Source organism: Sciurus vulgaris (genome assembly GCF_902686455.1).
Source record: "Sciurus vulgaris genome assembly, chromosome: 8".
Classification (NCBI taxonomy): domain Eukaryota; kingdom Metazoa; phylum Chordata; class Mammalia; order Rodentia; family Sciuridae; genus Sciurus; species Sciurus vulgaris.
In genome coordinates this window covers 3,576,190-3,602,978 of record NC_136468.1, presented here as the reverse complement: position 1 = coordinate 3,602,978, position 26,789 = coordinate 3,576,190, and the positions used below count along the sequence as shown (strand labels likewise).

General features: G+C 50.9%; 1 protein-coding gene across 6 annotated transcripts in view; it reads left to right on the top strand.

The window, feature by feature from the left end:
* The window catches only part of DPP6 (dipeptidyl peptidase like 6), a 934,588-nt gene that overhangs the window by 587,893 nt on the left and 319,906 nt on the right, over window positions 1–26,789 (top strand). For all 6 annotated transcript variants that reach the window (XM_079149262.1, XM_079149264.1, XM_079149261.1 and 3 more), the window contains exon 3: window positions 16,525–16,623. In XM_079149262.1, the coding sequence (XP_079005388.1) occupies window positions 16,525–16,623 (99 nt within the window). The remainder of the gene's footprint in view (window positions 1–16,524; window positions 16,624–26,789) is intronic.

Genomic DNA, 26,789 nt, shown 5'->3' with positions numbered 1-26,789 from the left:
GATGTCCAGGTTCAAATCCCTGGAAGCTGAGTGCTGGGTACTCAGCAGAGGGGGCAGAGGGGGGAGGTCTGATGTGGTCACACTGTACTCCTGTATTCCGTATTGTCCACTGGGCCCCAGGTGCAATGACAGAAGGAGACTGGACAGAGACTGAAGAGGAGATGACCTGTAACTGGCAGCAAGCCAAGGAACACCGTCAGCCTGGGAGTGGGCAGCCCTGCTGGCTGATTTGGGCCCAGGGAGACTGATTTCTGACTCCTGCCCCCAGACCTCCTGTGGAGCTGTGCTGCAGCCAGGACAGGCCCTGATTGATACAAGGACCAACAAACGGCTTCGCCCACCTTTCAGACACCCTGTCTTGCAGGCCGCCCATGTTGTGGGCTAGAGATCGGAACCAGAAAATGATGTGCAGGCTCTGGGTCCTTGCCCTGCCTGCTTGGTCCCCTCTTCCTGCTGGTCCACAGGGAAACCATTCCACACTCCTCCCTCCCGGCTAGTGGACACCCCCTGGTGGCCAAATTTGGTTTCGTATCATCTTTACCACTAATAAGGGAATAGAAATTGAGTTGAACATTGATGCTCTTTGAAATTTGGGATGAAAAGACGGTTCATTTTCCCAGCATTCTTTCTATTACTGCTCTCCTTGTATGCATTCCACAGGCACACGCTCCACTTACAGTCTGTACTAAATTAGCAGACACCACCAGATAAAGGAGAGATCAACCCACAAGGCCAATAAAATGCAGATTGAACCCATACATTCTATATGACAGATAAAGACTTCTGAAATAAACACCCTCTTAAAATGGGGGGAGGGCATTTGCTATGTGGCACAGGTGTTTGGGGTCTCTCGTGTCTACCTGGGCACTGCAGAATCATCCACCTGCTCCTTCTCCACCCAGGGTACTGCATACCGCTACTCATGCTGCAGATGGTGTGGTCACAGTGAAGGTGACCTTGGTGACCTTGACATATCCTGAAGACATGTACCGGCTCAGGCTCTGAATCTGGGTCTGAGGATCTGCTCATGATTTGAATGTGGCTTTATTGATTTTTATTGTACAAGTCATAAGTATAAATAGAAAAATAAACAATAAAGAAATATATTGAACCAGCCAACAAAAATCAAAATAATGACAACCCTTTTCTCCGACTGTCCATTCTGTGCCAGTCCCTGGACTGCATCCTGTCCACCATGTCTGGTTGTAGTTCTTCTGGGGTCTATTCAAGTATTTCTTCCGATCATATTTGTATAACAGTGTCCACAGACCACACACTGTGAAAGTCAAACACTTATCTCCCATCTCCTCCCCTTTTCTTTCCTTTACCCCAAATTATAAAACCTATGAAGTGAGTAGAAGTCTTCCCTATATTTATTTCATAACAATATGTGAGCATGTATTTATGCACAGATTCCTCGTGGCATTGATCTTGCCTCCTCGTGGCTACTCTGGGGAAGCTGCAGGTCTGCAAGATCCCTGGCCCATCCTGTAGCTGCCTCCTCAGCTGAGGGGAGAGTTTGCTGCCTCTTCTCTCACTCTAATAAGACCCCCTGGCAAACAATGGCAAGTCTGTTTCTTAAATGAAAACCATTGATGACATTCATCATGTTATAATTAAATATTTCTTACCATAGGGTCTGAAAACATGGATGAAGCTAGACACAGAAAAAAACCGTACAGCTATTCTGCTTAGCCATTTGTGCTCAGGCCTCAGGATCAAACGGATTTCATTTCTGCTCCCAGCCCCCATTGAAACAACCATATTGAAGCCAAATAAAACAAGCCAGGGGACAGTTTGTGTTGCAAACCATCAGGAAGCATTGATAACAGTCCATCCCTGCACAGAAAGAAGGGGCAATCTTGGTAACAGAAAACATCTGAAATAAAATATTAGAAGCATAGCCATGAACATATTTGACAAGAAGAAAAAGATATCAAGCCTATTCATGTGCACCTGAATGTTTTCATTTATATTTGCTTCCTAGATACTGTTTTATTTATTTTTTTACTTCTTATATTAACCAGCAGAAATTAGAAGGTTTCAGCAAAAAGTTTGGGAGGGAAAACTCAACATATAGAAAACACAATTTCTGTTAAGTCAATTTTTTCTGCTGCTTGTGATACCGCCGTTTACCGGTGACGAGTTCTGCTCCTACTAATGTTGAAGTTTGAACACTAGGAGAAGCAGCCAAGGCAAGCAGATTAAGCAGGTTTTATTTAAGGGTAATAATACAGACTTCTCCTGGGAGGGAGAAGGGGGCCATGGCTGATGTTCTAGAGTCCCAAGAAGTGAACACACCCTACATCTTTTATAGGTTAGGGTCTCTTTTGTTCTCCAGTTCCCTCCCCCCTTACCTCTCCTTTCTGCCTAGTGACTAGGCCTGGTTTTGCATTAAGTGAGAAGCCATGGGCAGGGGGAGGGCCAAGGTGATTCAGCCAGGCAAGGGCCCTGGGGCATTAATTAGCAGCTCCTTGCCTGCAGTCCTTGATAAGGGCAGGTAAATTTGGCTATCAATGGGCTCCGAAGATACTTGACATTCCATTCTTCCAGGGGCAGTCTCCAACTTCCAGAGGCAGGTGGCTTTCATGGCTTCATTTCCTCGATTTGACCCGATCCCCTATTTCTACACTAATTGCCTGTCCTTAATTCTGGCTCCACTTGGAGAAAAAAATCAATTTTGCTAGATAACTTCCAGAATACCATGTCCAGGATGGTGTATCTGAACACACTAGAGATTCCTGCTCCTCCACAGTGTAAGGGAATTTCCATGAACCCACACCGGACACGGGAAATCACATAAGGGAATTTATTAAGCAAACAGAGTGTCTCCCTGCAGGGTAAGAGAGAAAATGAGAGGAAAAGAGAAAGGAAAAGAAAGGGCGTGTGCTAGAGAGAGTGGAAAGCCAGGATGATAGAGAAAAGTGAGGAGGACAGACAGAAGAATGGAAAAAGATGGCGGGATAGCTACAGTAAACAGTTGAATTCTGCCGGGCTAACAGGGGACCAATATCGGAAAAGGATACTTGCAAGCTGACTGATGAACCAATAGCTAGCCAGGATGTTCACAGATTGACAAGTGGTTGGGAGGCGGGGAAAATGGCTGCACCTGATGGGCAGAGGAGCAGCTTTATACATTACATTCCCCCGTTTCTGTTTTTATAAGAAAATCTTTTGCTCTCCAGTTCTTTCTGAAGCCTTCTCTCTCCTTCCTGCCCAAGTGACTGGGGCTGGTTTTGCAGGTGAGATGTAAAAAGTCCATTCTCCTTCCAGACTTCCAAAGGCAGATGGTTTTCATGGACTTCATTTCCTCCATTTGACTGATCCCCTATTTCTACATTAACTGCCTGTCTCCAATTCTGGCTTCATTCACCCCTCTAATTTTAGGAACTCCTTTGCTGTAGGGAAAGGGGGTCGATGACTGCTCTGGCTTCTTTGAGCTGACAGGGGGCAGCATGGGGCAAGCAGTTTGGAGTTCTCTTTTTAGAAATTGGGTCAATTGAGGGGTCCATGGTAGAAGTCCAGTTGGGGAAGAGCAGGTTGTAAAGGCATCTGGGGATGGGTGCTTCTATGAGAGAAGAACAAAAAGACATGAGTACTGAAATGAGATTCATACAATATAAATGTTGCAGAATCTGGAACATGCCAATGCATATCATAAAGATGACAGAAGTCAATAATTCCTCACCAGGGGGTGGAAGAACTGAGAAGTTGTTCCCATAACAAGGCCTAGCAAAGGCTGGAGAGGATAGGCCTTTATCTGGGAATTTTAACATTGTCCAGGTTATCAGGAATGTAAACACAACACTTAGTAGAGATACTAGCAAACATAGATTAAGCCTACCTGTGTCTGTAGGCCTTAAACTGACTAAAAACTTCTGACTCTGGCAGTTTCTCTTGATAGTTATCAGGCACATTTGCCTAAGAATCTCTTTTGTAGCTTTTAGTCTTTATTCTAGTGGGCTAACACAAGTGTACATCTTAAGTTACATTTAAGTATTATTTCTTTTAAATGCCCAAGAATGGCTATATTTTGGTCTTAACTGTTTTGCTAGGTGTTTAAGATCAAGCTGATCAAAGTGACCTGTTCCTGTCTGTTAAAGAGTCAGCTGAGTTCCCACAGGGGTCACTCATAGAGAACTTAAGAGCAGCTTCTTAGCTTCATTAGTGCCATTGGTTAGGCTGGGTCTCCTCGATGAGGTGGCTCCCCTTGGAAGCATTAGGGGTGTCTCCCTTTTTCCTTGACCCTCCTCTGCAGCAGATGCACTGAGTGGCTTTTCCTCTAGTGGCCTCATCAATCTCCTTGATCAGGAGGTTGTGTGACCCAGAGTTGCAAAGCTCCTTGGAGAAGTCCTCTTGTTCCCTGGGTTCAGGCTGACTTTGAGGGCAAAACCCAAATATGGACTTTTCTTGACCTCTGTATTTAATCTCAATCTCTAAGTTTGATCTTAACCATCAAGCAAGTCAGTCTCACCAGTCATAAAGTAAGAGTACTGGGCTTTAGCTTCAATGTCTATAACTTTATAGTTATTTACCCCCTTTTATCTAATTGGGGTTTACATTATACGATGTTCGCTCTTGAAGCAATACTTCTGCAAAATATTGATCAGGCAACAATTAGAGTTTACAAGGAAAATACAAAATGGAATCACCAACAGTAAAACATTCAGTTTGTGCAATAACTATCTTGAATTTTGGCTGAGTTTCCATTTGAGATCACAGTAATCTTTATAACAAACATCAGACTTTTGAACACAACTTTAAATGAGTTAAAGTCAGGCTTACTTTTTGAGCAACTGACGTGCAGCAGAGTTGTGAGGCGGAGCCTTATCTCAGGTAAGGTAGGGATTTTCCTAAAGCTAATTTTTCCTCTTTTGCTATGACCAGCATGACCAAATTCTCAAGTTCAGTGAGGGGCAAAGGAATATTAGAAAATAAAGGTTTATAAACACAGATTTTGATGATTAAGCTGAGATCAGATGAAACTCTGTTCTGTGATGGAAATGCAGATCTAAAGAGTTATGTCAGCAACATTTATATATGTATGTAAGCATTAAAAAAAGCTGAGAGAGCTTTCAACTGTCCTCTCAATAACTTTTAGAAATACATTTAACAAATTTTACATATACCCTATTGATGACAGGTCCTATAATAGAACATTAAATGATAGGTTTACCATTAAAGACAAGTTTAATTTGGAGAATAGCAGCTTGATAAATTTTCTGCTTTAAAGGCTTGTACACCTGGAAAATATGAACACATTTAATATACAAAGAATAATGTTTTTAAGTATGTTACTCCATGGAATAACTTTGTAAATTAATCAGATGTCTCTAACAAACACATTTGAGTAATCCCATACATGTCGACTCTAATTCACTCATCTTATTGTAGAAAAACCAAGATATACAAGTGTACCAACAGTATTTGCCGTCTCTTTCCTGTTGAAGAAAAGTCCCAGAAAAATTGATGTTAGACATTTTATAAACATCAATATTTTATTAGTGTGACCACCTAGAGACTTGTGAGTTAATTTTAAAGACATTTTACTTCTATTAGTTTACCCAATTTAAATTGAACCTTTTTAAATCATGTGAATTAAAAATATTTGAAAAATATTTGGATCCATTTTTAAAATTTTAATTTTTATGCGCGCTTATATTTAACACAAAAGCAAAGGCCTTGTAATATTTATCTCCATTGCAATGTAACAGATGTTCAAAAATAACTCTAGAGTTGGATAAAAAGAACTGATCAAAAATCATTAACCTAGGTATGTAGGCTCAAAATTGTGATCTCAAAAATATAGCATTTAAGAAAAACAAAAGTCCTAGAAGAAAAATGATAATGGTCATTAGTTAAAGCATGAGAAAATGAGGAGAGAAGAGGTGAAAGGGAGAAAAGTATTCTGAGTTGTAGCCCAGGAGAAATTTAAAATGGACACTTTTTTCCCTTGGGTTTGAGACTGGTCTCCCACTGCGCCTTCCTCCATTTACATTTCAATGTAAGCCTTGACTGAGATCTGAATCCGAAAGGGGCTAAAATGTTCTAGCAGAAACTTGATGCTTAGGTCCTTTTAATTTAGACTTGGACGCAGAAAATTGTCAAACAATTACCTCCCACTACTTGTGGGGAATGGGGCTGCTTATATTACACTGGGAAGCAGGGTCTGGAGGCGCTTGAGCCTGCAGGAAGAGCCAAGAAGCCAGAAAGGAGAGACTGGAAGATAAGGATCCCTTTCCATCTGCCCGCCCGCTCACGGAAGCTGTGGGCCATTACACACACGGATTTTGATGGCTTTAAGTCTGGGGTCGGGCGAAAGGTTCCCAGGGTGGAATCTGCCAGATTGGAGGACCCAGGTTCCATGGTGGGGACTGATAAGCCGAGTCTGTGGCCAGGGCGTCCCGAGGCCAGAGTACTGGGCTGGAGATGAGGGGCAGCACATTGATTGTGTCGTCACACAAGCACCAACGTGTGTGCCGGGCAAAAGCGAGAAGAGTGGAGGACCTGATATCAGGGTTTTCGAGTGCGAGTGCGAGGTGAGCCTCACCCCTGAGAGAATCTCCGCCATAAAATCAGGACTCCGCCCGGCAGGTAAGACCCACTAAGGGGCTGCCGTGACTATAAAAGTGTGGCTGGGGGTACCCCCACCCCTCAGCCGCCTCCAGGGTACAAACCGGCCTGGGGAACCGGCCTAGAGGACTCACCAACCCGAAGTCCGGTGATGACTGCAGAGCAGAGCGTGGGCAGAATGGAAGGTGGAGCCGTCTCCGGGGGGCACCGGGGCTCAGATGGGGTTCCACTCGCTTAAGCGACAGTGGAAGATCCCATCCCGAGTCACGGCACCAATGTCAGGAATCCCACGGAACCACGCGGGACACGGGAAATCACGTAAGGGAGTTGGTGAAGCAGAGTGTCTCCCTGCAGCGTAAGAGAGAAAATGAGAGGAAGAGAAAGGGAACGAGAAAGGGCGCGCGAGAGTGGAGAGCCAGGAGGATGGAGAAAGTGAGGAGGACAGAAGGACGGGAAAGATGGCGGGGAGGCCACAGTAAGCAGCTGAATTCCGCTGGGCTAACGGGACCAATATCGCAGAAGGACACTTGCGAGCTGACTGATGGACCAATAGCTAGCCAGGATGTTCACAGGTTGACCAGGGGTTGGGAGGCGGGGAAAATGGCTGCACCGATGGGCGGGGGAGCAGCTTTGTACATTACACACAGCCTCCCAGGTCTGCGCACTTGCCTCAGTGTACCTGTTAGGTCCTCACCACTCACTCCATGTGGTCCCGGCTCATCATCCTGCTCTGTCTTCCTCCAAAACCTCACAAGCCTTTTCAGAAAGTTGTGTTTCCCTGATGAGCTGCTCTTCCTCTTCCATTTCTGAGGCTCCTGTGCATTCTTCCAAGCCTCATTTACATGTCCCAACCCCAATCTGTGCTTTCAACGTCCTCAGCACAAGGCCCTAATAAAAGTTATTAAATTGTTATTTATTTACACATCTTTTGATGTTGGAAATATACTCAAAGGTGTTCGCTTTAAAATCTTGAAAGCATCTGGTTGATTGGAAGCTGGAAAGGTATATTTGCTGTCTGTTTGGCTAGCCTAGAACCTAGTGACTGCAAGAATCAATGTAACTTGGAATATTTTTTTTAATTTTTAAATTTGTTTTAATTAGTTAAACATGACAGTAGAATGTACTTTGATACATCATGTATAATGCAGTGTAATAAATAGGCTAAGGAACTGAACAGACACTTCACAGAAGAAATACAATTAATCAACCGATATGTGAAAAAATGTTCAACATCTCTAGCAATTAGACAAATGCAAATCAAGATTTCATCTCACTCCAGTCAGAATGGCTATTATCAAGAATACAAGCAACAGTAAATATTGGCGAGGATGTGGGGGGAAAGGCACACTCATACATTGCTGGTGGGACTGCAAAATGGTGCAAACATTATTGAAAGCAGCATGGAGATTCCTCAGACAACTTGGAATGAAACCACACCATTTGACCCAGCTATCCCATTCTTTGGCATACGCCCAAAGAACTTAAAATCAACATATTACGGGGATGCAGCCACATCAATGTTTGTAGCAGCTTAATTCACAATAGCTAAACTATGGAACAAACCTAGGTGCCCTTCAACAGATGAATGGATTAAAAAAATGTAGCATGTATATATATAATGGACTATTACTCAGATTTAAAGAAGAATGATATTATGGCATTTGCTGGTAAATGGATGGAACTGGAGAATATCATGCTAAACGAAATAAGCCAATTCCCAAAAACCAAAGGCTGAATTTTTTCTCTGATATGAGGATGCTAATTCACAATAAGGAGCAGGGTTGGGGGGACACTAGGGAAGAACAGAGTTACTTTAGATTAGATGGAAGGAGAAAGGTATATGGGGGTAGGAAGGAGAGTAGAATGAATTGGATGTTATTACCATATATACATATATAACTGTATGACTGGTGGGATTCTACATCATGCATAACTAGGAGAATGAAATTATACTGCATTATATATGATGGATTTCATTTCAGTCCATCAGTGGCTGCAGGTAGTGCTGAGGTATTTGGACCGTAGCTTTCTTAATCAAGCTGGGTTTTCTCAGCAACTCAATTAGATTATTTCTACTTGACATGAAGAAGAAACTTTTATAGACAAAATGAATGTTCTAGGTGCTATGTTAGTGGGGCACGTAAGTAAATTTAGGACGATCACAAAGTACAAGCTCTGTGTGCACACAGCAGCTGAGTTCCTGGTGACTAACTGCAGGAGCTGGAAATCCAAATTATGAAGATGCTGCTTGGGTTTGCTCTTCTTAGATACGTAGCTTGGGGAGTTAGATTGCAGGGTTTTCTTTTCTCATGGTTCTGGAGGCTGGAATCCAAGGTCAAGGCACCAGCAGCACTCTGCTCTGGTGAGGCCTCTATCTGGCTGGCAGACATCACCTTCTCGCCAAGTCCCCACGTGGCCCTTTTCCATGTGTGTATGTGTGGCTCATGCCAAGAGTGAGCTCTTGGTCTCTTCCTCTTCTTATAAGGACCCCAGTCCTATCAGACTGCAGCCTCAGTCTTGACCCCACTGACTTTAATTGCTTCCTTAAAGGCCCTGTCCTCCAATACTGTCACTGGGGCTTAGGGCTTCAGCGTGGGCTTTGGAAGGAATAGGACCGTTGCATCATCGCAGTGCACACGTGTGTTCTGATGGCATCATCTCACCTCCCTACCTTCTGACCCCAAATACCTCCATCCCACCTGCAGAGTACATCGTTCACTCCATCCCCAGGCACCCAGGAATCTCAGTCTATTATAATATGGACTCCAAGTCCCAAATGTCATTGGCTCCGAGGTCCCCGATCTCGTCAAGTCATCTAAGAGTCACAGTGAGACTCCGGGTAAGCTCCACCCTGGGCAGAATTCATCTTTTGTGGATCTGTGCCTAAAGAAATAAGGGCCAGCTCCTAAAACGCAGCGTCAGGACGGGCATGGGCGGCCACTATGGACGTCCCTGTTCAAAGGGGTAAACCGAAGGAAGAAGGCTGCCACCAGTGCCCGGGGTTCCCAAATGCACTGGGGACGTCCTGGGCCTTCCCAGCTGCAGCGATGCCCTGGGGCTCGCCCTCTGCAGGGGCGGAAGCCTGGGTTTGCAGCCGGCAGTCTGATGGGCCTGTCTCTGCCTCAGTGTTCTGGGGTCCAGCAGCTTCTCATGTCACAGTTTCCCTCCTCTCAGTCCAGGCTGGCGGCGTTTCTGCGTAACGAATCCTCAGGACAGGGTCTCCTGTGTGTGAAGGGTCCCTCCTTTGACGAAGGCTTCTCCACGGGGCTTCACAGTTCCTCTCATCCTGCTCTTGCCTTCTGCTGACATGGCCGGGGAGCTGTGAGTCGCACACTGTGTCTTCCAAGAGCCTTTGTGTGGCCGAACGCTGACCCGTGGTCTTCCAGAGGTTTCGGCTAAAGGCTGCTCTTCGCATCCTCAGCTCCTGCTCTCCTGACAGTGAAGACCCTCCTATTGCTGCAATCTGGGAAGGGTGAGGCATTTCTCCAGAGAACTCACGCACCTGGATGAGGAGCTTGTGGAAGGATGCCCAGCAGCACGGGCCTTCGCACGGCACCCAGCCATCCTCAAGTGCCAAGGGGCAGAACATGCTGCGCGTGGTACTAGCGGGCCGGGATCCACGGGAAAGTCCAGAACAGCCATAGAGAGAGGGAAGGTGGGCGCTCGGCTGTGCGGGGCTGAGGTGGGAGGGCAGGAGTGGGGAGCCACCCTCAGGGCTGTTTCCTTTGGGGTCGTGAGAGTGGGGCGGACTTAGGTCATAGCCACGTCTGCACGACTCTGAAGGCCAGAACAATTGAGTGGTGCCTTTAAAAGTGAGGCTCAGGGTGTGCGAGTCTTATCCTTAAGAAGTACCTCAAAAAAGAGAAAAAACTAGGTAGGACACCTGTCACCTGTGCACATGTTGTGCGAGGTCACAGGTGCCCAGTGGTGGTCACTTGTTAAAGGAAGGGATGGAGAATATTCTTAAATTTCTACTTGTTGCCCACATCTAAAGGAAAGGAGTTAAAGATATGCAGAAGGGATGGGTACCGAGACTTTCTCAGCGTACAGGGTACATGGATTAAAACTGATAAATAAAAAGTACAGCATGTCTAATTTTAATATCATACTCCTTGTTCTCTTGGATGGTTTTAAAGACCTGTGAACTTAAAATCTCTTAATATAAAGCAGCATCTGGGACTTTTCATGGACATATGCTTTAGATGTGATCATAAGTAATATACTTCATCAATGCAAAGACTTGATTATTTTAAAAAACAAGACAAAGAGCAAAGGTATAGATCATACAATCAAATGCTTTCTTCATTCAGAAGATCTAAACCAAGCTGCTACTATGTGCCAGACCCTGTAGAAAGATGAAGTCATGATTCCTATCTTAAAAAGAAGAGGGAAAAAATCATGCTAGTATGAAATGTAGACTTGATGGCAGGTGATCAGTTAGTTCAATGATAGCCCTTGGTGGCAAAAAAAAAAAAAAAAAAAAAAAAAAAAAAAAAAAAGGCCTGGTCGGTTCCACAAATCAAAAAGAAATACATCCCACAGAGGTGTGGAGGGTGGGTTTTCCTACAGCTCCTCTACTGTCACTCAGCTAAGGTGGTTCCTAGTCAGCTTCCGTCACTGTGACAAAACACTCAAGAAAATCCAATTTAAGAGGAGAAGGGTTTCTTTTGGCTGACCGTGTCCCAGGTATCATCCATGGTCATCTGATTGTCGTTCCTGGGCCGAGGGAGAGGCATCACAACAGAGCGAAGCTTCGTGGTAGCCAGAAAGCAGAGAGAGAGAGTGAGCACCTGCGAGGCCACAACCCCAAGTACCTGCCCCCTCAACTAGCCAAACCCCAGTCTGCGTCCTCTTGAAGTCATGCATCAGGTTATGAACACATGGCTGGCTTCACCGTCCATGCGGCCAGACCTCCATCCAGTCACCTCCCAAGGCCCCACCTCTGGTCATGGCTGCCTGCGACCAGGCCTTCAATACATAAGCCTTGGTAGGACATTCTAAATCCAGAGCATCTCAGTGGTTTAATATAAGTCTCATCCAGACTGTGTTACTTAGCTGCATGCATTTGTGGTGTGTTTTGGAGTCAGACTCACTCTTTGCAGAGGGAGAGAGTGCTCCCTAGACGCACAGCTGCTGCTGCTGCTGCTGCTGTCTCCAGGCCTCTTGTCTACATAGGAGATGCTGCCTCCTCGGCTCTGAATGAGGGGTTCATCTGGTGAACGGTCTGCCACAGCTGGACCACATAACTCAGAATTAGGTCAGAAATCCCCAGGGTTTTGGTTGTGATTTGCAGAGCCACTACCTGGCTTTGCATTTCATTGTTCCTGCTCTGTTGATAGCACAGCATATTATAATTTAGTCTTTCGTTAGGATAAGAATCTACCAAGGAAATAGGAGTAGCATCTACAACAGATACTGACTGCACTTCTTTTACTTAAAAAATCAAGGTCTAATTGGAAGAACGGGTTCCAGCACCTCGCTGTGCCTGCCCAGGGCACTTGTCCATACGCACGCTGGCAGAGGGAAGGACGCTCTCTGTCTCAGGGAGCCTGTTCCCCCCACCAAGCTGCACCCGTGTCAGGTTCATCATTAACGGAACAGGCTGCACTGGCTGGCTCTTATACAAAAGCAACCTCATTGGAACTCGGGAATTAGCAGTGTAAACACTGAAAACTGGACAACCTCTTTGATCTCCACCTGTTCTTCTGAAGTATTTGTAAGAGAGCAAACAAATATTGTCAGCTTTTGTAGGAATAATGTAAATATCATTCGAAATAGAAAAACCGCTTGGCTGTGGTCCTGGGCATGGGGTCTGTCTCCCCTGTGAAGTTCTACCTCACTAACTCTCCACAGCCTTTGTCCCCTTGGGGTTTTGCAGACTCTTAGGGCTTGGCGTCTGTCATCGAGCTGCCCAGTTTCTGTGGAAGAGCCAGGTGCCTGGGCTGAGCTTCCTTAGAGAGACTTTCCTGCCTCCCGTTCTGGTGGGGATCTGAAGGGTTAATAAATGCCCTCGGACTCTGCAGAGTGTAGAGCATTCGGGTGTCGACTCCTCCACTCGCTAACAGTAGCAGAAGCTTGCAAGCCGCCTCTGACTTCCTTGGCAGGCTTGCCAGGCCCTCCCCTGCCCTGGCAGAGGCACACAGCACCATGGGCAGCCAGGCTGCAGACCCGGTTTTGACCCATCGTAGGGTGACAGGATTTGCTCCTACTTTCAAAGTGTCCAGAGAAGAAGTTCCAAAATGTCCTCTGATGACTTTGCTGTTCACAGCAGAGCTGTTTAGCAAATATCTTAGGAATGAAAGGGAGGCTGAGCAGCTTGCCAGGCGAGCCGACTCGCAGAGAGCACTCCCTCACTGGAAAGGCCAGTGTGGCCCTGCTGCTGGGAGCTGACTGGGCCACACAGTCAGAAGAGCCGCGGGATTATCTGCAACATAGTGAGCTCGCGGGCTGAAAGAAACCTTCCTTTTCTGTGATCCCTGAATTCCACTCAGGGTAAAATCCAAACTGTGAAAGCCTCCACCACTTTCTCTAGCTCCAGCTCGCGGCCGACTTCCTGTTCAAGGTGAAGTCTGAACATGTACATCTTCTGGGTTTTGGCTTCAAGTATGTAGAAGTGATAGGAAGATAAACAAGAAACGCGTAGCTGCACTTCACAACAGGAGTAGGGTTCTTCACCTGCCTGGTGTGGAAAGAATAAGACAGAGACCTGCCCAGGAAGCCAGGCTGAATCCCCAGCACCTCCAGGCACAGAGGCCAAAGTCGGGCTCCACAGGAAGGTGGGCATCTGGAGTCCAGGAGAGGCCAGAGGCTGGTCAAGGGCCCCTGCCCTAGAACCTGGGCAAAGGGCCTTGGCCCAAATGGCCATGCGAGACCTGGTGGAGAGCCACTATCCCGATAGTGTTGCCCAGCTGTCCAGTGTCACCTTGGCACCGTGTGGCCAAGAGTCTCTTCAACCAGACACCATGATAAGCTTGAGACCGAGTCCCCACAGAGCACAGGCCCCAATGTAAGAGAACAGCTCATGAGAACTGAGGTCAAGAGAACTTAAATCAATAGGGAAAATGGAAAATGACATCTTGGGTTTTTAAAAGAACTATTGATGTGATTAAGGAGATTGAAACTATAAAATTATAGTTTAGAGGATCTTGAAAAGAGCTAAGTAGGACATTTAGAAATAAAACTACCCTACATTTAAAACTCGGCCGCTGGGTGACGGTGGTCCAGGCAGGCCGGAGGAGACGCTGGCGCCTGGGAGATGGACCTGGAGGAGCCTGCAGACACGCCCAGAGAACCTGGAGGAGACACAAGGGCAACTCCTACACAGCCCAGCGGGGATTCGGGAGGGCAGGCCGAGGACGGAGCAGCAGCTGGGGATGAGGTTATTCTTGGACTTTCTGATGGGCGGATATGCCATTCTTGGAGCTGGAATACTACTAACCCCTACCCAAGATCAGGAGGGGAGGTCCAGCAGCCACGTTGTCAGAACCTCAGGACACCCAGGGCGAGAGGCTGCTGTTGCTCCGCGGTCCTGCCCACGCTGCCTTGAGCAGGGCATGCCCGGACCTGCTGAGCACCCTGCATGCTGCACCTTCGCCCGCCATCCTCCCTTATCTCCTCCGTCTTCCCGCACGGTGCTTCCCTGGAGGAGGCCTCCCCAGACTCCCGCCACTTTCTTGATCCTGATCCCCTAAGCTGTGAGCGCGGCAGGCCCCGCTGTCCTCGGCTCTGTCCTCGGCACCTCCTCTCCACCAGGATCTGCAGGGTCGGCGTGGTCTACGGATCGTGGCTTCACCTGTGCCTGCCGACCCATTGAATTAGTTAGCAGTGGGACATGGGGACGAGCCACTCAGGCCTGGGAGGCCCACGGGGAGCGTCTTGGAGAGGCAGAGCTAATGGTGGACAAAGTTTCTGTCCCCAGTGCAGCACATGTAAGAGCTCATGCCACGATGCCGTCACCACAGTCTGTCGCTGTGATCGGCTGTACAGTCTCTAAGACCTTTAGAAGCCTTTAAAAACTTTAAAAACTTTAGAAGTTTTTTAAAGGAATATTTATAAGAAAGATTCCTAGCAAGTAATGAGCCTCCTTCCACCTCCTCCACGGCTGGTTTCCATGGCAGCCTCACGCTCTTCCCCGAGGCAGCCGTGAATACCGCAGGGAGGAGAGCTGGCACCGTCCTGGGGTAGTGAAGTTCAGTGGATGGGTTGTCTTGTGACCACACGTGTGGCCTCTGGGAAGTGTCCATAGCTCTTGATTGCCAGGTCCCAGGATGAGATCAGATCTCATGATCTTCAACGTCCTCAGTGAAGTCCTTCTTCCCGGGGAAAGCCTCCTGGGATCGCCGCTCTTTCCCCGGGCTGCTCTGTGGCAGAGGGAAGCACTCGGCCTGGCTCCACGTTGCGTTTAGCACCAGGCCTACCCCACGAGCTCCTGTTTCCGTCAGGCCACCTACAATCACATCTTTCTGCGTTTTTCAAAATACTTTTGTACCCAGTAAGCCCATTTTACAAGCAAACGACGCATCAAGGAACATGGGGCTTTCCTGGGAACTTCAATAAACACCCGCAGAGACAAGACAGGCAGTGGGATGCCCGGAGTGGCCTCAGAAACGTGGAGTCTTCCTCAGGAGGTGCTGTGCTCTGATCCCATCCCAAATTCCAGCAGAATTCCCTGTTGGACTCCCACCCTGCCACAGGTTTTGAAACACGATTAAAATAGACAAATGTAGTACCAAGGGCAAGCACCTTGGCAGTCCACCACGCGGAAGCTGCAGAGACATACACAGGGGCAGACTCTGCAGTGCAGAAACGCGGCGATCCCAGTACCTGAGGGGGCCTCAGCCCGCACCCTGGTAGCACTCACTGGCCCCTGGGCAGCACTGCAGAGCCGAGGTCCCAGAGACCCGGTCTTCAGGGAAGTGCAGTGACAGTCAGCATCCTCTGTTAGGAGGTGGGGACACAGAAGCACTCTAGAGGATGGTGTCCATCAGACATGGTCACTCTGACGGAGTCAGGTCAGTGGGCTGTAGGTTAGCCCCTGTTCAGACAGGATGACTGTCCAGGTAGCCAACTCCCTGGCTTCCCGGCCTCATCTTGATTCCTGGGCTTGGGAGGAGGCCAATTGGTGACCCTGCAAAGGCAGTTGAAGGAAGGCTGGCCAGATGGACTGTCCTCTGGGTCCGTCTGTTAGCGTGGGCTCCCAGGTTCTGCGTCTTTTCACAGCAGATCAAGGGACTTGGTGGCTCTTCTGAGGAGGAGCTAACATCCCAGGAACGTTGCCCTCTGGAGGGAGGCTGAGAGCTGCCAGACCTTCCACGTCAGCCTCTGGTGCAGTAGCTGAAGATCCCTCGGGCCAGGTGTGAGTGCAGTTCCTTCACAGGCTCATCCCAGGGCCGCCTCAGCGTGGGGATGGAGATGAGGCAGGGCCGAGTCTGGGAGTTTGTGTGCGGGTATCTGGAGTGTTATCCTGTCTGAACAGGAGCTAACCCACCACCAGAGACAGCCGGATGAGCAAAGCTTCCAGAGAGTAAATGCTGAGGAATATTTATGTGCCTTCGAGTTCTCAGAAACTGACATGCTGCCTGCCATTAGTGACAGTTAACAAATGCTTGCCACACAGGTGCCTGCACCTGGCCACTGGGCTCCATTCTGACATCCGCACTCTCTCTTGCCCAGCCTCGAAGCAACCGTTTACCTCTGTACCCCAAATAGGGCCATTTCTGTATTTCAGTGTGAGTGAGAGGGAATTGTGGCATGTTCTGATTCATGATATCCTTATCGAAGGTTTCGATGGTTTAATTAACAACAAAAAGCAAGACCAGCTCTCATTCACCTTTCATCTGTGGAAACCGTGTTTTGTCAGAGGTGCTGTTTCTGAACGGCGATCGGGATGTCTTACAGTCCTTTGCTTGTTAATTAGAAAGCGGGTTTAACCATCTGCCTCATCTCTTCCAGCGGAAGATAACAGTCTGTCTCAGAAGAAGAAGGTCACTGTGGAAGATCTCTTCAGTGAAGACTTCAGACTTCACGACCCCGAGGCCAAGTGGATCAGCGGTGAGTCCGGAGCCCCTCCCTGCCCTCCCCTCTGCAACGTGGCTTTGGCTGCGGGCCCCCGTCCTTGCGCAGGGCTTCCCTGTGATGACAGCAGCCGCCCCTCTGAGGATGTTGGGTCTGGAGGGCGGGCTCCTTCCTCCGTGCCTGAGCTCCAGATAACTGGCTGCGGGGACTCTTCCTCCGCCTCCTTGCTGAGCCATGATTTCCCAGGCAGAGCTGTGTTGCTAGGCAACAGGGCCTTGGAGAGAGGCGAGCTGCCTCCCCCTTGGCTCCAGGCTCCCAAGGAGGGCTCCACTCAGACCCGCCAGAGGCAGGGAGCCCTGCCTGCAGGTGCTCATCCATCCGTCTTCCCCTCGAGGCTTAAACGAGACCAGATCTAGTGTTATGGTTTGAGGGATTTTTTTAAATAGTACAACAAAGAATTAGGGATGGAAATCAACACCCTCATAGTTTTTTGGGCTCCAACGCCATCTTTCTCCTCTCTCTTGCCCTGAAACTGGCAAATGCATCCGTGGGAGCCAGAGTTGGATACCTGCTCACCCCCTCTGCAGCGCCTCTCCTGATGCTGTTCGCATTCAGTGGGGTGCCCTCGAAAGTGAACCCTCGGGTTGGCACACCTTCCCAGTGTAATGTGCAGTGCCTAGTCCACTTCCTTTCTCTTGGAGTGAATGAGGTCCAGAGAGGGCAAGTCACTATTCTAAGGTCACACAGCTGGTTAGCAGTGCATCTGTGTCTAGAAGCCCTCCTGACTTGCTGTTTGGGAGAGGGGCTCAGTGTGCTTGTATGTTGTGCTGTCAAACTGCTGCTGAAATGTTCCTCATGCTCACAGACTCAAAAATTAGTCAGCAATGTCTCTTGGCCTTCAGTCTTGCACATGGCTCTTGCTTCTCTTTTGCCTCTACTAGGATGTCGGTATCCATTTCTGACCCTTAGATGAGCTTACTAAATTGAAAGGTGGCTCTTGGAAGAAATGTATTTTACAAAACTGGGGGAGATGAGAGCCGTGTGTTGGGGAGACCAGTGGGGGCCAGTGGAGGCACCCAGAGACCCGCGCCCAGCCAGAGCAGAGCCACTTGGCACCACAGTACTTCCACCTTTCGCCTCGAGGCTGACCTGGTGCCCACTGTACGCTTGTGTTGCCCATAGCATGGGCTCCCGGGAGCCCCGTGGCAGGCCCTGGGCCAGCTCTTGGGAACAGAACGTGGTCACTGTCCTTAAGGAGGTTGAGAAGTCACATTCTGGAGACAAATCGGAGGAGCGGCCGTGGTGATCCTGGCACGCGGGAGGCAGAGGAGGAGTGAGGCTTCTCTTTCTTCCTGAGAAGGCGTCTCAGAGATGGCATGTGATCTGGTCCTAAAGGAGTGGTTAGGATTGTCTTGAGAAGCTGAGAACAGACCCCGGCAAACCCAAGTCTAGAATGCTGGTCTGTGCCAGACCCCGATTGGGAGAACCCGGGGCTGGACAAGAAGAGGGCAGCGGGGCAGACCCTGGGATTAACTGAGAGGCCAGAAATGAGGCAGCCAGGCTCCAGGGTCCAGGGCAGGCTGCAGGAGGGCCTGGAAGACCCATGAGGGGCCCAAACGACTGGGATCACATGGTTTCCGACTTGGCCTGAACCAAGTCGGCTATATGCAAAATAACCAAAAACAACAACAACAAAAAACCCACACAAGCAGAGATGTGGAGCAGGCGTGCCCTCCCCAGTCGGCACTGTGTCGTTGAGGTTAGCGGCACAAGGTGTCTGCATTTGGTGACTGAATGATGGACCTGGCCCAGAGGTGTCCTGGCTCTGGGGAAGCCAGCCAGAACTTCCTTCTACTCGGGAGGCAGGAGTGGACACCAGCCACAGTGCTGAGCCACGTGTCACGGAGTCGGCTGCCTGTCCTGGCAGGTCACCCCTGGCCACAACCCGCATTTCTCCAGGGGCCTTCTCAGGATGGCTCTTCCTTGTAAATGTGCACAGCGCCAGAGGCTGGCTCCCCAAGGCCGGAGGCCAGGTCTTCCCAAGAGCAGGCCCGTTGGAGAGTACCGGAGCTCCGGGGTTCCAGGCTGCTTTTTCCTCCTCCGGATTTTTCCTTCACTCTTCCCTCCTCCTGATCATTCCATCTCCTCCTGCTCACCAAGCTCATAGCACTCGAGGTGAATCGAGTGACCCTCTTCCCTCCGTCACCGTCACGATCGCCCATCCATCTGCTCGTCTGCCGTCCTACGTTCTGGGCTAAACACCTTCCGGACATCAGGTGAGAGACGGAGTACATCAGGAGACGGAGGCTTGCCGTGCTAACAACTCAGGCGACCGCACACAGTGAAGAAGCAAATCGACCAACCCGGTCTCTGGGCTTCCTGAACTGTGCTGGGTTGGTGGCACGGGGCCTCCCTTCCCCGCCCGTCGAGCACCACCGAGGTGATGGCGCGAGCATCTCGGAGTACTGCCAGCCCTTGAGTCCTGTGCCTGCTGTGCCCTTCCCCACGCCGCCGCCGCCGCGGAATCCCGCGCGGTCACGAGAACCCAGCAAGCCCGCAGAGTCTTCAGGGAGCGTCCCCCACTGCGGGGTGCCGCCTGGTGTCACCTGGGAGTCAGCAGCCCAGGACCCGCCTCACTCACACCACAGACCCGTTCTTGTGAACCTGCGTTTTCCGTGATTGATCCGCACAACAGCCTTCAAACTCTCGCTCCCCAGAGCCCTCGGAGACAGCCGGGGCCTGCGAGGGCGGCCTGTGGGAATCAGGGCGCGGCCAGCCCCGGGCCCGGTGAGCCCTCACACAGGCGAAGAGGCGCCGCACAGTCCCCGGGTTCGCTCTGTTGAGGACCGCAGGTCGGCCCCGCCGCCCCTCGCCCGCTGCCTGTGCGCCGCTCTGGAATCCTCTGCTCTGGCACCACTTTAGTCAGGGCTCCTTACATGGACAGCCGAGCTGGGCCCCCCTGGTCCACGCACTGTCCCATCCCTGGACAGCAGACAACTTCAAAATTCCTCCTCTGTCTCCCACGCCCCGTTCCCCTTCCAGCCTCCTCCCCAGCTGAACCTACAGAAAAGGGCTTGGGAACACCCTCAAGCCACCCGCCCCATCCCTCCCTCCTGCCACCCTGCCCACCTGCAGCATGGATGGCCTGGCCCCCGCCTGCTCCACCTGGGAAACCGCAGTGAACCTGCTCACCTCCTGAGGGGTGGCTGCAGCATGCCTCTCCGTTCCCCCGAAGTCCTGAATATTCTTACTATTGTATTTTGCTCTGTATTAGATTATTTCCTCCAGTGCTGGGGATTGAACCCAGGGTGCTACCACTGAGCTACATCCCTAGTCCTCTTATTTACTTATTTTTTGAGATGGGATCTCACTGAGTGGCTGAGGCTGGCCTTGAACTTGTGATCCTCCTGCCTCAGCCTCCGGGGTCTCTGGGCTCCCAGGCGAGCGCCCCTGCCAAGAGCATCCTGAGCTGAAGAAGCGTGCTCTCATTTCTCTCACCTTCACACACCCCTACTGAGTACAGTGCCACCAGGTCTGCCTGGTCCCTCTCCCTTCTCCAAAAACCCACTCAGTCGGGCCTCCACCCCAGGCGCCCCTGAAACTCCCGTCACGGGGTCCTGGGCATCCCAGGTTGCTGGGCTCAGCAGGCACTTCTCAGGCCTCCTCCTCGCTTTGCAGCAGCAGCACTGGACAAAACCATGGCCTTTCCCCTTCACGAATGTCCTCTGGTGGCTTGAGGCCGCCACGCCCCATGTGCTTCCTGGTGACCCTCGCAGGCTGGTGCTGCTCCCCGCCTGCCCACCTTGCTGGGCCTGGGCCTCAGGCTCTGCCACCCCTTCTGTCTACTCCGGCCCTCAGTCCCGCGGTCCTCAGCGTGCTGCCCACCCTGACACCTGGGTGAGCATCTGCAGACCAGACCACTGTCCCCAACTCCCCACCATCTCGCAGACGCCACAAGCTCCACCTTTCTGCCTCCAAGTCTGAGAGCCCCACTTGCCTCCAAACAAGAAACACAGCAAGTGGAAACCTCCCACCACAGCCTCGCCCCGCTTCCAACAGGAAAACCCCCCGATGTGATTCTTCTAATGTCCACAGCCAGGGATTGATGTGGCAGAGGCCCTCCCATGAACCCTGTTGCGGATTATAATAGGGAGAAGGTTAATGGCAGAAAGAGGGTGAAGGTGTCTGAATGAACGGTGAGCCACAGAATCAGTCTCCGTCGCGTGACTAGGATCTGCGACCTGCTCGGGTGTGGACGTGGCCTCCACAGGGAGGCCTCTGGTGACAGCACCCAGCAAAGTTACGTGCTTCTGCCGGTTTGCCTCTCAGGAAGGCAGGCTGGGCGGACCTTGGAGCCAGCGGAGAAGCCCCACGCCCCATGCTCCCCGCAGGCCGGGGCCACCTGCATCCCTCAGGGGACGGCGCTCCCTCTCCCCCCAGTGTCTCTGGGTGCAGCAGGCCCAGGCCACCCGGCAGCAGCCGATGAGCAGGCTCGGCCCCGTTCCTCCCCGAAGCCCGATCCGCTCCAGTCCCAGCGTGCGGACAGCCCTGTGCTGGCTCCGGATGGCCGTCTGTGCCTTCCCCGCTTCCCCTTGGTCCCACCACTTGCTGGCAGGGAGCCCTCTGAGTCTCGGGATGTGGGATGGGAGAGACTGTAAAAGTGGAGAAAATTGCTTCCTTTGAGTGTAGGAAAATATCAGCTGGCTGGTTGACACTGGCAAAGTATATGTTGTAGAAGATAAAATGGGAGTTAGTGCACGGGGCTCAGAGCAACTTGTTTGCTTTACTCTCTTTTGTTATTCTGAAAAAAACAGTTTTTTCCACAAAACTTGTGGGGTTCGGTAAAGGGGGCATTTGAGTCTAAAACGTTTGGGGTTCTCCCACTGCTTTTTGGAGGTGGCAGTTTTTATTGGAGTGTTGAGCCTCGAAGGGTAGAGCGAAGATGTTCCCTGGAGGCCATCAGTGCCGTGATGACCCAGGGCAGTGCCCAGCAAGGGCAGGTTCCGCAGGAGTAAGTGCCCCCGGCGGCCCCTGAGCACACGGAGAAGGTAGGAGGCACCACGTAGGTCACCGCAGTGCCCGTCTGTGGGCCCACCGCAGCCCTTGAGCGAGAAGCCAGGGGATCACAGCGTGAGTCTCTGCACACGGCCGTTCCTTCTCTCTCTGCCATCGTCACCTTCAAGATCCCACATTTCCTGGGGGCACAGATGCCGGTGGTCACCTCCTCACCGAGGTGTTTTCCAAGTCGTCTTGGGGGTTTCCCTGCAGACCCTGCAGTACCCACCTGGTTTTTCCTACCTGATGGAGCAGAGGGGCATGATGCCAGCCTGGCAGGTGGGGACGCTGGGAGGGCTGTGGGCCGAGAGTGGCAACAGTGCTTCCGCCCCAGCAGCCACAGAGCAGGCCCACAGTTGGCCGTACTTCAGTTTCACCCAAAGTAAGAGTCTGAGAACTCAGGTGGGTCCCGCGTACCGTGGATGGTTGGCGTGAGGGCGAGACCCCGGGTGCCCTTCCTAGAGGGCCTTGTAAAGCGTTCCGGGAAGCCCCGCTGAGGAGTCTCCTCGCCCCTAGACACAGAGGTCCTCGCACAGTGCTGCTCTTATTGTCATCTTCTCAGAGCACCGAGTGGTCCTGCACCAGGGCCACCTGCTAGAGCCTAATCCATCGTCATCGACACCTCTTCAAACGGGGTCCCCTTCTCAATCAATAGAACATTCCTGGAGCACCCCACACCTGAGCACTACCCGTGGCCACTTCCACCTACAGACAGGTCTGCACGTCTGCGCTGCCTGACAGCAGCTTCTCGGGCCGGAACCCATCACGCTCATTATCGTACCCCTCCTAGGCCCAAGTGTCTGGCACGTAATGAAGTCTCAATGAACATTAATCGATTGAATGACTGCCTCAGCGAGTGGGCAGACGAGTTTCCGTGGGAAGATGACTTAGGGTAACTGAATTTAGGGTTGACTGAGGGCCAACCAGCTTCTTCCTTCATGTAACTCTTGACACTTTAAGAAATTATACTTATATTGATAAATATACAGTTGAATTTATTTTCTTGCTTGAACTGGAGTCTCTAATAGATGGTGAGACCGCTCCTGCTCCCCACAGTGAGTTTTACCTGGCCACTTAATGGCCACACACTGGACACGGTGCTGAGTTCTGTGGGTGTGTGTTCTCACACGTGCCTGCCAAACCACCCTGTGAGGGAGTGAGGTGTCATCGCCACCGAGCCCACTCTCAGAAGCCTCCAGCAGGGAGGAACCGTGAACAGGAGCTGCTGTCCTGTGGGCGGACACTCTGCGGTGTCCCCTCTCCACCGGCGCCCCTCCCCCGCTGCACCTCCACCCTTCTAGACAGTTCTGTCTCGTCTCCACCTTGCTCCTTGCTGGGCCTGGTCACTTCTCTGTTCTCCTCAACACTCTAACACATGGTGTTAAGAGCAGACTGAAGAAAGTCAGAGGCTGTCAGCACGGCACCCCGAGGGACGCAGCAGCCTGGGCCAGCATGCAGGGCCGGGCCTCTTGGAGACGCTGTCACCCGCCTCCCTGTTCTTCCTGCCCAGGTCTCCCAGACCTGCAGTGGCTAGTTCCACTGTGCTCTCAGGAGTTCCTCTGCTCCAGCCGGTGACCAGCAGCAATGTGGCGGGGCCAGGGGACGTGAAGCTGCATCCAGGTTGCTGTCATCCGTGTTGCGACTCTTGGGTCCACACCTCCAGGGGTTTGGCCCCTGCCTGGTTCTGACAGCCAGTGTCCTCTGCTCTCTGTGAGCTCAGTGGCTTCCGGGGGAGGCCTTCCTGAGCTCCAGGTGGGCCTGACAGCAGGCTTCTCGGGCCGGAACCCATCATGCTCATTATCATACCCCTCCTAGGCCCGAGTGTCTGGGCTGGGCCCAGTGACAGTAATCGAAGTGAACGTCATCCTGCCGTTGGGGCACGTGTTGAGAGCACAGGCGTGGACGTTACAGCTTTGGCACTTTTTTCTTTGGATGCCTAGCTGATCCTATAAAATGGCCCTGCAGAGAAAATGGGGCTCTCCACCAGACGCCAGCATAAGCTGGTCGGTGTAGCCTCTGGGTGCTCCTGCCGAGGCCAGTTCGTCCTTTCCTGACAGCGAGCAGAGGCTCCAGTAGAGGACTCTCCCCAGACAAAACACACCTGTGATCCCCGCCTCAGTGGCTTCTTCTGTTTCCAAATTCTGGCCGGGATGTGACCTGTTGTGCTCTGCCCTGCACTTCAACCATGTCACTCTGACACACCCACAGGTCACAGGCAACCAGGCGGATCAATCGCAGACTGAAACCATTAACCAAAATAAACCTCTCCTCTTCTTAAGTCCATTATCTCAGGTGTTGGTCACGGGGGGAAGGGGGGAACCCTGGCTGGTACAGTGGCCCTAGGCCTTCTGTCTGCCTTACTCTGAAGGCCTGGGGAGGATCTGAGGCCCTCTTGAAGCTCAGTAGGAGGCTTCTGTTTACCATACCGAGGGCACTGATCAGTCACAGGGTTGACCATTAAAGCGCACTGGGAATCTGGAATTGTCCTTGAAGGACAAGACAAGGGTCAGCCCAGCTCCTTGCTATGCATCTCCTCTAGGCCTGGGGTCCTGAAGGTGAATGGCCGTGAGTGAGGGCAGGTCCGCGGTCCCAAGGCCCAAAGACAACCAGGTGCGGCTTGACTTCCCAGCCCATCCCACACGCGGCCGGGCACCCGGTGCTGTCCTCAGTGCAGCTGTGACCGCAAAGACCAACCCCAGGAAACAGACGAACGTGCCTGAGCAGAGCGCCCAGGCTGGATCATTACTTGGAGGGTTAATTGGTTTTGATCCAGCACTTTGCTGGTGGACTTTCTGTCCATCCACATGAGCTGCTGGGGGGTTGATCATCCTGAGCTTGGAACTCTAGAGGACAAATGTCTGCAGGTCTTCCCTGTTTCCTGACCAGTTCTCTCCCTGGGAGCGTCCTTTACAGAGTGACAACCAGAGGTCAGGGATGAATCTTTCAGAACCCATTCAGGACCTTGTTGCTATGTGCAAATCAGCTCCCTACTGCGACCCCTGACTGCACCGAGCACCCCCCAAGTACCAGTGGGAAGCACAGTGAGCAGAGAGGGAAGGGTGCTGTGCTCCCCGAGACCAGGCCTCCGGCTGCAGGGCAGCATGGCGGGGTCCCCCCTCCAGGGGATTCTGCTTCCCAGCCTCCTTCTCAACAGCGTCACCCATTGAAAGAGGTTCTTACTGAACTAAGTACCGTGTTCATCCTTAAGCCAAGTTGTCAGGTTGTAAGAACTTAAGGTTGGGTTGCGATCTCCTAGTAAATACAGTTAAACACAAAGCCAGGGGGTTGAAGAGAAAACCAGAGCCTGCTGATTCAGCAGTGATGGACACTAGGAGCAACCCCATTAACGCTCCCCAGAGCCCTTCTTAAGCCACTAACTGCTCAGACCCTGGACGCGTCTAGAAGACATGGGATGAGGCCCAAGAAAAGCCACAACACAATAAAAACTGAGAACTTTCCGTTTCACTTTGACTCTCAAGTAAACCTGTTGCCCCTTTTGCTTCCCATCTTCTCTTTGCTCCTAGGGTCTCGGGTCTGTCCCCAGTCTTTGCCTCCTCACTCTTGAACGGAGGTTAGAAAGAGCTGGAAAGAGAAGAGATGGCTTGGCCCTGGCCCACCCCACCCATTTCCCTTTTCCCTGTGCATCTGAGGATTTGCTCTGAAGATCAGCTGCAGAATCTCACTGAAGGGTCGAGGTGTAGTCTGACTTCCCAGCCCTAAATGTGGCCCAGAACAGGGAACAGCCAGTGGAACCAGGGAGGTCTTTACCCGTTTTCTTCAACAAGGCGCCGTGGCCCCATCTGCAGGTTGAACCTGAGGCTCCTTCAGAAGGTGGTGCTTCTCATTGACTAGGACCAAGTCAGAACAGAGCCTACTGCAGGGTGGACTGAAGGGCTCACTCACCCTGGGATGACCAGGTCAGTGTCACAGCTGGGCTGGAGGCAGGGCCCCACCCCTCCAGGCTCACTCTTCCAGGGGTTTCCAAGCACCCCTGGAACTTTGGGTCAGCCCTGACTTTTGCAATGAGGGTCATCTGAATAGACAAAACGATGGTATGAGCCAGATTCTCTCTCGTCCCTAAGCCCCAACCTGCAACTTCCTGGGGCTCTGTGACCCTGAGGGCCTGGGCAGGTGCACCCCTGCACCCAGGGAAGGCCACAGGGCTATTTTATTTAAATGGATACAGACAACTGAGGATTGGTGCCTGAGGTTCCATTGAAAGATGCAGAAGACTGAACTAAAACATTTGGATTTATTTTGTTCTAAAACTGAATTGTTTCTCTTTGGAATGCCTAGAGAGGCAAGATAATTACAGCACAATGACATCATCTTAGATAAAGGAAAACACAATTTTGATATGCCTGGAAAGGGTTGTTTTTAGTAGCTTGTTAGTTGACTTTCTTGAAATGTGTATTGAGTTCTAACTTTTTAAAAGAATTCAGGGCAGAGAGCTCGCGTCTGTGATTGCACGTTGGCCACACATGATTCCTGAGCTTCGTGTGCAGCGGCAAGCAGGGAGTTTGCTTTTTTTAAAGTGTGAGCAAGATGGGCCGTGAATCTGCCAAAAGCACCCGCTTGATAGCTCTGTTGCGATATGGAACTGCTAGACGCTCCCAGAGAAAGGTAGAGTACAAGCTAAGCCGGGAACCACGAGGACCGCCTGATAGATTCCTTACTTAGCTGGAAAGAGCTGGCCTGTGAAAGTTGGCAAAAACCGGTACTGATTCTTCTTTACTAAAAGATACGTGTGTGTCGACATCAGTAGTCCAACGTTAGTTAACTGACCATGGCCACACCACAGATGACCTGGGCACCCTAGGACCTTAGAATCTGAGATGGAGGTTCTCTGAGCCAGGTATTTCTTGAAACTGTCTTCCTTCCTACATTTTAAATAAAATTCAGATGCCAACTTTCAAAATAACTTTCCCCAGGAAATTAAAGAACGTTCTCCTCTTAGTTCAAAGACTGCATTATTGATTTTATTGGCACTTCATTAACCGGATTTTAGGTGAGAAAAGAGGAGCTGGGCAGTTCACCCAGGCGTCCACGCCAGGCTCAAGGGTTCCAGCCGAGGGTCCTTCCCATTGCTGGCCTCCTCCACGTCAATCCTTTCACTCTTTCATTTAGTCAGTGACTTAAAATGAGGT